The sequence below is a fragment of the Platichthys flesus genome, chromosome 11, assembly GCF_949316205.1.
Source record: "Platichthys flesus chromosome 11, fPlaFle2.1, whole genome shotgun sequence".
Taxonomy (NCBI): domain Eukaryota; kingdom Metazoa; phylum Chordata; class Actinopteri; order Pleuronectiformes; family Pleuronectidae; genus Platichthys; species Platichthys flesus.
In genome coordinates, this window is record NC_084955.1 from 5,691,101 (window position 1) to 5,701,175 (window position 10,075).

At 40.8% G+C, this 10,075-nt stretch overlaps 1 protein-coding gene across 1 annotated transcript; it reads right to left on the minus strand.

The window, feature by feature from the left end:
* Positions 1–533: 533 nt before the first annotated feature.
* derl1 (derlin 1) lies at positions 534–7,449 on the minus strand. Its single transcript, XM_062400127.1, has 8 exons — positions 7,110–7,449; positions 4,120–4,231; positions 3,965–4,029; positions 3,282–3,308; positions 2,811–2,906; positions 2,617–2,669; positions 1,869–1,979; positions 534–1,606 (listed from the first exon to the last, which is right to left on the minus strand). The coding sequence occupies exons 1-8, from the start codon at positions 7,260–7,262 to the stop codon at positions 1,462–1,464; spliced, it is 762 nt and encodes a 253-aa protein (XP_062256111.1). The 5' UTR covers positions 7,263–7,449; the 3' UTR covers positions 534–1,461.
* Between the last annotated feature and the right edge of the window lie 2,626 nt (positions 7,450–10,075).

A 10,075-nucleotide genomic window follows, 5' to 3' on the forward strand; every position in this document is an offset into this window, starting at 1 on the left:
TGGGAAACGTGTTTGTGTTACACACTGGACACATTGTGGTCTGTCATTGGAGCCGATACGCAAAAAAACCTTCCTGCTATTATACATCCACTGGTTAAAGAAGTTAGTGTTGTATATGCAAACCTCCAAGAACTTTAAGCCCGAGCAACACAGCGTCCAGTTATCAGTTATTTTTATCTGCACTTGAAATGCAATTACAAATTCATATCTCACTAGAATAGCACTCAGAGCGCCAAACTTTGTCAAGGCCCAACAGTTACCAAATTTGTAATGTTTCTTCCTTGACCCATAATACATTCTTCCAAGTTTCATTGTAATCCGTTGAGTAGTTGTTGTGTAATCTTGCTCATAAACCAATCAACAAACAAGACGGGTGAAATCATTACCTTTACATCTCTGCATTAGCAGAAAAAATTACTAGTGTTAATGAACTGGAAACACGTCTGAACTTTTTTTTTTTAGACTTGTCAGAGCCAAATCTTTTTCACTGTATTTTCTGAAATTCATAGAACAAAAATCACAAAAATAATTAGTTGATCATGAAAATAAACTTTAGTATCAGCCAAAGCTTTACCACACAGGCACATGATCAGCTGAAATCCCTCCCCTCACTCCTGATTTTGGAGAAATATTTTAGCTCAGAGCTGGAAGAGGGGAAAGTAAGATATTCATACACTCAGACTCAATTGCCTTTTCAATGAACTGTTATATTTACAAAAAAAAGCAAACTCCCATTTTCACCTCATTTTGGTTCAGATCATCACATCTTAAGACAGAAGAAAGGTCAGTTCTGTGCCACAGGGGGCTCCACAAACATTTTACACCCATGTACATTCCGACCTGGAGACAGTGCTCATCTCTGACGCTTTATGTTCTGTGGAGGGACGACAGGGAGCGCGGCCCCTGTGCGTTGGTAATTACACTGTAATCTGATATGGCAACACAGAGAGAGACGGAGGACAGGAACACATGAATCAAAATCAGCAGCGTGCTTGTGTGCAGCTGCAGCATCTCACCTCGGCAGTGCAGTGGCAGTGTGTGGAGAAGAGGTGAAGGAGGGATGAAAGAAAGAAAGGCAGAAGGAAAAAGGGGAGGGGAGATCAAGAATCATCAAATTACAAAAACAAACTATTTATTCATGTTCTCTTCTATCTGCTTCACTTGGACTCGACAGCAGAAGTGTATTATTGGATTTCATGGTGAACTGAGCCTTCAGCCAGAGTCCGAGTCCTGCTACGTGCTGCTCTTTCAGTTGAAATGCACGCTTCTTCAAATTCCATCTCGTCATATCCTTTAAAACTAAACATGAAGTTGAATTAATTCACAGAGATGTTTGTTCATTCCCTCAAACAGAGAAGAATGTGAAGAAGCAGACATTTTAACTTCAATCATCAGCTGCACGGCTGTTTGTTGTTGGTAGCAAAGGAGGAGGAAGGTGAAGCCATCTCCTCTGGCCTCCTCTCAGTCGTCCCCCAGGCGGAAGCCTTCGCCCCAGTTGTAACGTCCTCCCCGACCTCCTGCCGCCGGCTCCTGGGCAACTGGTCTCCTGCTGGGGGGGGCTCCAAAGCCTGACACCCCTCCCCTTCTGTTGGGGAAAAAGCGATACCTGGAAGGAGGAGAGAGATGTGCACAGGGATGAGATGAAATGTGATTTTCAAACAATAAAACAACAAAACATTTGACATTAAAACAGTTGAAAATGAGGTAAAAAATATAATTTTATGAAAAGAATTGGATGGAATTATGGCTATTCTTGACAGGCCATACACGTCCGGATTAGTCAATCGGAGGGTCGATTGTTAAAACTAAATCGACAGGAGGCTAAAACTTCAAAATAAACCACAGGATGAAAAAAAAAAAGAACTCACAAGAACTGTGGTGTGGTGAGGAAGGAGCGTCCACCCAGGTCTATGGGGTATTTGAACATGAGGAAGAAGTAGAGGTGACCCACCAGGTTCCCAGTCAGTTCATTCACAAAACTGTGGAGTAACAGGAAAGTTGTGCAGATTTTTCTCAGTTACAATGTGCTGGTGTCAAATGTACACATACAGTTATAATACTTAAAACATATAAATGCTCATTTTCAGGTTATTTTCTACTAAAGCAGTTGGCGTGTTGTCAATTCAGCAGGCAGTAGTAAGAGAAAATGTATGAACTAGTTAATTTTGTCAATTTCATTGCCACTGCAATATCATCATTTTATCACTACTAGTACTCGACATGCTAGAATACGTCCTCATCTTTTAAAAATGATATGGTCAGCAGAAAGACAGCAAGAAATCCTCCTGGATGCTTTCACTTCTTTTTCTTCTTCTATTCTTGTTTCGTGCCGTCTCTGTTTCCTACCAGTCAAAAAGTAGGAAAATATGCAACTAAGTGTTTTCACACTGCAGTTTCATCTGGACTGAGACCAACTCTTTTTAGTCTGTTCAGACTACACTTGGTCTGTGGTCTGAAGAACCTCTCGCAATCTTTACTTTGGTTCGGACTTAACTGAACATTCTGAAGGTCCGGACCAAACAAGTTAGGTGAGAAGGAGCCCTTATAGTGCAGTGTGTTCAAATTGAAACCATTCAAATGTGACTTTGATCCTACTTATCAAAAATAATTACTTACGAGCCTCCAATGATGAAGTTAAAGGCCAAGATGACCCACGGTAGATAATGTGCCTGAGACAGACATAAAGCATTTCATTAGAACTATCTGCATGTTGAATGATAAAAACTCTTCAAATTCACATCATATATGACCCTACCAAACTTAAATAAGACAAGATACAAAAAGTACCATTTGGAATGTACATGACGTACCTTGAAGCGTGTTCCGAACCAGAAGGAGACGATGGTGTCTTTATTGAACTGAGCCCAGACGTACAACACGGACATGATCAGTGGGATCATGAGTAGCTGAAACACAAGCAGCCAAAGGAAAGCATCAGAAACACAGCTGTGTAAAAACTATAAATACATTTAACCTCAACCTATTGTTACCGTACTGAAGTCTGTTCATCATAAAGCCAGAAGCACAACAGTGTCACAGTGAAAAACAAATGGAAAAACATCTATTTGCAGAAAATGTATATATTATTGGATCGTCTAAATTCGAAGAAGAAAAATCTGGCACATTTTTGGAACTGATATCCATGAGTATTTACAAGTTGGTGCAGCTTGATTGAATTTAAGGAGACTGTTGGCTTTTGGCGTTTATATACATATATATATTGACAGTGGCTATGATTTCATGTTTTGATAAAAATACAGAGAAAACAAGAGGAGTCTCACCCGCATGTTCATCAGCATCCCAGTTATCTACACACACACAGAGTCAAGGACAGCAACTTTGTGGCTGAGTACAATCACAGCTGGAGCCTTAAGATTACAGCAGCTGGGGCTGGAAGGTTGCCAGTTTAAATCCCCCACTTCTTCAGCCTCTTCGCCCTGTGAGCAAGACATCTGACCTTGACAAATTAGTCCCCTCCTAACCCTCCCACACCTTCCACACCTCACACACGTAGTCTTTTCCTTTTTTCACCCATGTCCACAATTAGCCAGAGGTGAGAAAAAACAAACTTTTGGGAAAACTGAGGTTTGCCTCAAGTCAAGAATTGTCAAAAGTGCCAAAGCTGAACTCACGAAAAAAAAGTGTACTGCACTGCTGGTACTGCATGTGACCTAGATTAGGTTTCTCTGCTCTGCAGGGGTAGACTGACACTGGGCCACTGGCACAGAGCCTCCCTGACATGGCACAGTGCTGCAGGGAGGCAGGGAGGGAGGGAGGGAGAGGTACAGAAAAGACAGACGAACGAGGGATGCAGAGGAGAAAGGAAGCAGCACAGTGTGGTAGAGGGGAAACAGGCTAACAGGGATTTAACCTTAGCTGTTGAAGGACTAATTTACTGTAGGTAGATTATTTGTCATTGGAACTGGAGGTTGCTGGTATTCAGTGATGCCGCTCAGAAGGATACAACGATGCAGATCCAGTTGAAGAGGAGCATGAAGATATAGTCTGCAGGTCTGCCATCAAATCCTCCTGCAAAACCACACCAAGAACAGATCAGCGTGACGGGAAGAGTATTAAATGTGACTGTGTGTGTTCAAAGAAAAACATTAGCAATCTCACCCGTCTCTAGCCGAGTGGAGTAGTGGTAGAGGAAATACAGGTTGACCATGTACAGGAAGCCGGTGTTAGGGGTAACCGGGAAATACAAAGTGGCTGTCACTGGCCTCCAGAGCTGAAACAAACAGAAGAGACGTTCATCTGACAGAAATGTAGTAAGATCTTAACATGGCTGTGTGCATTTGCGCAGATCCAGCCTCGGGTCTCTATTGAGTTACAAAGAAAAACGTCGACGCTCTCAAACAGTGGCATCTGACAGCTGGCGTTCCTCTGCAGAGCCGCCACAGCACAACTGGATTCAAAGGGTTTGTTTGATGGTGACAGAAGTCGGATCAGTGTGGCATTCAAGAGGTGATGAAAGGATGAAGCATTTTCTGTGATAAATCAGTGATTCTCAAGGGAATTTTATAAAACAGTTAAAACTGAAGTGGTGTGTGTAGCAATAAACAATAGTACAAGAAAATGATGATGATGAATAAAGATTTTTTTCGTGGATTCATTAGGGTAGAAAAAAAACCCCATCTGAATCAATTTTGGTGCGTGATGACATTTAATGAAGCAAAAGTGCCAAATGTGCCGTCTGCACATTTAATGATTTATGATGGGGGGGGTCGTTGGCTGGGATCTTTCTGTGTGGAGTTTCTCTCTGTGACTGACTGAATAGATGTGAGTGGGAATGGTTGTTTGTCTCTGTGGGCAACCTGTCCAGGGTGTACCCCGGCTTTCGCCTAATGGGATTGGCTCCAACCCCCTCTGCAACCCTCAAAATACTGACTGTTTTTTATCATCTATTAAAGCTTGTATAGTGTCCACTGACAAAACTAAACAGTAAGGTCTTGATCTAAGTGTTGGGGGCATATGGGGGCAGCTGTGGCTCAGGAGTTAGACTGGGCCTTCCACTCACCAGAAGGTTGGCGGTTAGCTCCCAGTCTACCTCAATCCCCATGCCAAAGTGTCCTTGGGCAAGATACTGAAGCCCAAAACGACTCTGTTGGCTGTGCTGGCAGTGTACGAGAAATGTATGGTAGAGAAAGTGCTGCACATAGATGCACTGAATGTGGACTGTACTGTAAAGCACTTGGTCATCAAGACTATAAAAGTGCTGTATAAAAAACACACAATCTTACCATAATACACAGTATACAGTATATATATTGCATGGAAATAATGACATTACTATGCAATATACATGCAACAAACAGCTTGCTCTTTGCTGCTCAGATACACTCTGATGGAGGAAGTATTTGAGTAAACAGTTTGTACATAAACATATTTAAATGTCATCAAACTAGATGAATATTAACAGTTAAATGTAGTTCAAGTTTGAATATTATTAGAAATAGTTACCAGTAATTCTGCTATTTTGCTCTAAAGTAGTACATGTGAGTTGATGTTGTTGGCTTTAAAATGTGAAAAAATCCAAAACTGCCTAACTCAATCATATACAGCCTGAGCTAAAACATATCTTTTCCTATCACATGTTGATTTAGTGTCTTTATTAAGTGTTGAAGAGCTGAAGGTGTCACTTGATCTGCAGAACAGTTGCCATGAAATGCATGTCCATAGACCTGACCTTTATACAAGCGGGTCAAACGTCTAAAAGAAGCAAATCTGTTTATCGATCTCTAGAAATCATTTTTGGCAGTTGTGTACTTGACTAAATGCTAAGATTTGCTTTTCTCAGACTAGATGAGTGTTTAATGTATGAAATGATCAATTAAGAGCAAAACCCAAAATATTAGTTGGGAAAAGGGTTTGATCACAGGGTGTCTGTAAAGTGACCTGGGACGGGGTGGGGGATGCATTATTTGGCTAAGCTGATTTTGGATCTGCTGAGGTTTGTCCATATAACTATGTTATGAACTTTTTCTTCTACTGAGTCTAATAAATCCTTGATGACTCTGAAAATGCACGAACAATAGCCATCGGATCATTTATTTGATGTGTGTGTGTGTGTGTCTGTGTGTGTGTGTGTGTGTGTGTGTGTGTGTGTGTGTGTGTGTGTGTGTGTGTGTGTGTTTGTGTGGTACATTGCAATGCAGCCTCTTCTGTTTTCTTAGTCAATGAGCTGTACCTGATAACTGACGTATCATAATTCTCACACATGCCACTGGTCTGCTTTATGTTTCCTTAACTATTACTTGAAGGCTACATAGCCATTGTTGTTTTTTGTATGTTCAAATACTTTCATTAAAGAGTGTGTGATGAAGTCTATTGTTTGTTTTTTTCGCTGTGGTATCAAATTGGGTATCGGTCCTATTTTGACCTGAGTGGAGTTTTTCAGGACTCGTATTTCAATCCTGCCTGCTAACATGTTTTAACATCACAAGTCTTAAACAACATAACAAAAAAAAAAGTTTATCAACAAATCAATGTAGCTCAAGTATCAAAGATATCATCAAACACATATGTATACACGGATTATTGTTAAGGAGCATTAATGTTACGTGGGGGTTAAGCTAACAAACTGCTTAATATCCTAATGGGTTGTACAATAAAATAGAAGTACTCAAGTAAACTACACATACTTCAATGTGATCAGCACTTGGTTACTCTTCACTACTGCAAGTAACCAGGCTCCAGGGTTCATTTTGGGATTTCCACGAAAAAAATTCACGTCCTGCTGAGCTAACATTGTTAAACCTCTCAGTGAGTAATGGAGGGTAAGGTCGTTTAATAATGAGTCTGTGAGTAACTTCTTTAATTAAAGCTGCTCGTGTGAATTACAACATGTCTGCTCGGTTCTCTGGTGAATCAACCATCGTGTTATATTTACACATTCATCTCGCTGTTGCTAAATTAAGTAGCATTTTGACAGCAACCGGAAGTGCTTACCTACTACGTCTCAGCCTGTGATTGGCTGTCACACACCTCGGGGCCTGCTCAGTGAGCCCCGTTAGCCAACTGCTAACTAAGCTAGCTCATCTAACACACAAGCAGCGAGTTCACGCCGACAGACCAACACAGCAGAGAGCAGAACAACAACAACGTACATGGAACTTGCTGAAGACGTACTCCGGCACCAGCACCAGGTGTCTGAAGTCCACCAGCCCCAGCTTCCCGATGAGGGGCACAGCGATGGAAGCAGCGAACCAGGACCTGGTGATGAACGGGATGCTTTTGAACCAGTCCCCGAGGTCTGACATCTTCCCAACGGGTTACTGCCGACCTCTAACCCCGAAACAAGCGCCCCCTCTCCGTCAATGAATCAGTGTCCTCCCCCAAATCACACTACGAGCCAGGCTGCCAGATATATCACTACCGCTCCACTGCTAACTTTACATGACGTGGCTAATCACAGGCAGCTAGCTGTACACATGGGGAAGCTTCTGGAGGACAGGCATACATATCCGCAGCAGCTTTTCAAAGTAAAAAACCCTTAGGTCATAAATATAACAGCTTCCGCACAACAAAGACCGATCGATGCAAAACAGATAAAACCCAGAAAGCAGAGGGTAAGGGAACAAGATATAATTATTTGGTTTACTCAGAGTACAGAGACCTCTGTTACTTTGTTTGTTATAACTCACAGGATAATAATAGGACTTATTAACATAAGTTGACAGTGGGAATTCAATTAATCAATTTAACAAACTTTATTTGTATTGTACCTTTCATACAGGTTAGTGTTTCACAATTGATTGATTAGTCAAGAATAACACAGAACAAAAAAAATGCTGACAATGAACTACCATAAAAAAGATTTTAAAAGCTGTTATAATAATAAAACTATTTTTTACAAATTATAATTAATATAATTAATATAAATCTCTAAAATGGAATTTAAATATTATATTAATAGAGATAGATCTGAATAGAAATTTGAAGCCAGGCCAGAGAGTTTTAATAGTTGGTTGAAAGATGTCAACACTTCGGGCTGCTCTCAGGTCCTCAGGTAGAGAGTTTCGGGCTTCAAGCATAAAAGCTGAAAGCTGCCTCACCAAAAGTTTTTGGGAAAAAGCTACAGACTCATAACAGAGCACCTGAGGAGCCGTCCTGGTTCATACACTCAGGATGTGTGAGATATCTGCTGGTTCGAGACCATGAAGTGCTTAAAAACCAGTGACAGCATCTTAAAATCAGCACAGGAACAGACAGGCTGCCAATGTGAGGTCATGAGTTCAGGAGTGATGTAACCTCAGTGTTCATCAATTTTCCTCTGTCACTCAGCGAGAGAAAATTATCTTATTATTCTCATTATCTTTGCTATAAATGCTCACAACCACTGTCTTCCTGCTTCATTTTTGCCAAGTTCTGGGCTTTGAGACTGGTTCATATCACGCTCTTATTTTGAAAGAAAAACGCCAGCACCGGATGTGTGTTCAGGATGTAACACCAGTATCAATTGCCAATGTTTTGCACTATACCAGCACTTCCTGTGAAATTTGCACCAGATCGCACTTGACCATCCAGAGACAGCCAGCAGCAGAAAGGGGCGTGACTAACACGACAAAAGCCCAGCTTCCTGCTGCAGCCACCTGAGGGTTTGAAATACAGCTGCATCCATCAGACAGAAAGGAGTGACTGTAAATACAATTATATCATAAGTTATCATCCACTTTCATGAAACCTCCCTTTTGAATAAAGAGATGTGAAGTTATCATTAAACAAATTCAAAAGCTTAACGACACAAGATCATTCAAAAATAATGAGGATCTGATTCTTTTTTACAACTATCCCAGCGGTTCTGATTCATTAGTTTGTTCCTATTTCAATATTTTCTTTTTTACACCACAACTCATTTTGTTATCATCTTAGAGAGTATGTCAATAGTTTTTTTTATTTCATTGTGGTTGTAAGAGTAAATCTAAAATATTGTTGCATGTGCCTGACCATGCTCTGATCCCTAATGACAAGCAAAGACTCAAGGGCCAAACTCTCTAGAGTCCTTCATGGTACGTAATACGGAGATCTGACTAGTTTTGAGGTTTGGCTTTATAGTAGTTATTATCACTCATAATTTATTTATTGTTACATCAAGAGTACTGTTGAGAACCTGATAACCATTTCAAAGCAAATCAAGTAGTCTATTGTCCCATGGGGAAATATTTCTTTAACCAAAGTGCTACAGCAGCTGCAGAACAGTACATTGTGTAACAAACAACAAAAAACAGCTCACAAGGAGTTATCATGTAAGGATTTCATGGGGACCTATAATAACGCATATATCTCCCTATATTGAGATCCTAAGCACAGGCAATTTGGTTCCGTCAGTTTCTCATGTGACCAATGCTACGAACACACATCTTCTTTCATTAAGATCTGTGGTGGTTTTCCCTAAAGTCTGATGATTTGACAAGGAATCGCCGTTTGGGGAACTAGATTCTGGTTAATTTAAAAATTCTGTTTTGTTCCTAACGCTGATATTTTCTTATTGTGTTCAGTCCAATCTAGATTGTGAAGATTGATAGAATCTTTATTAAATCTGAAACATATACATTGCACTTCCAAGACGAAGAAAATAAATGTAAATCAAATCTCAACTCTTATGTGGTTCAGATCACATTTGTTGTGTCTCATGATTGCATGGCTTAAGTAATCAGATAACTGTTGTTGGGCTGTAGCAGGTACAGTTTTGATCATCGGAGAAACTGTCTTGCCCCTTGTGGTTGAAAAATGCTGCAGAGTTGGACTTGAGAGTTTGATAAACCACTAGAGAGCGACCACGATTCACTGAGCTTTGAGATGAGTTCCAGCTCAGGGTGGGTGTCCTTCTCCTCCTCAGTGTGAGCTGCTCCTCCTCCGTATGCTGCCCGAGCGGCTCACTGCCTTATCCACGTGACCTTTCATAACCATCACCATGGCAACATCTGTCATTGACATCAGCAGAATCAGGTGATTGACTTTGCAGAAAGATCCCAACACCATTTTTGGTTTGAAGTGTTTGTTAATCACTTGGATTGTATTTTACAATCATGATTTTCTCTGCAGAGCTTGGCAACGTTGACATTTTAAATAA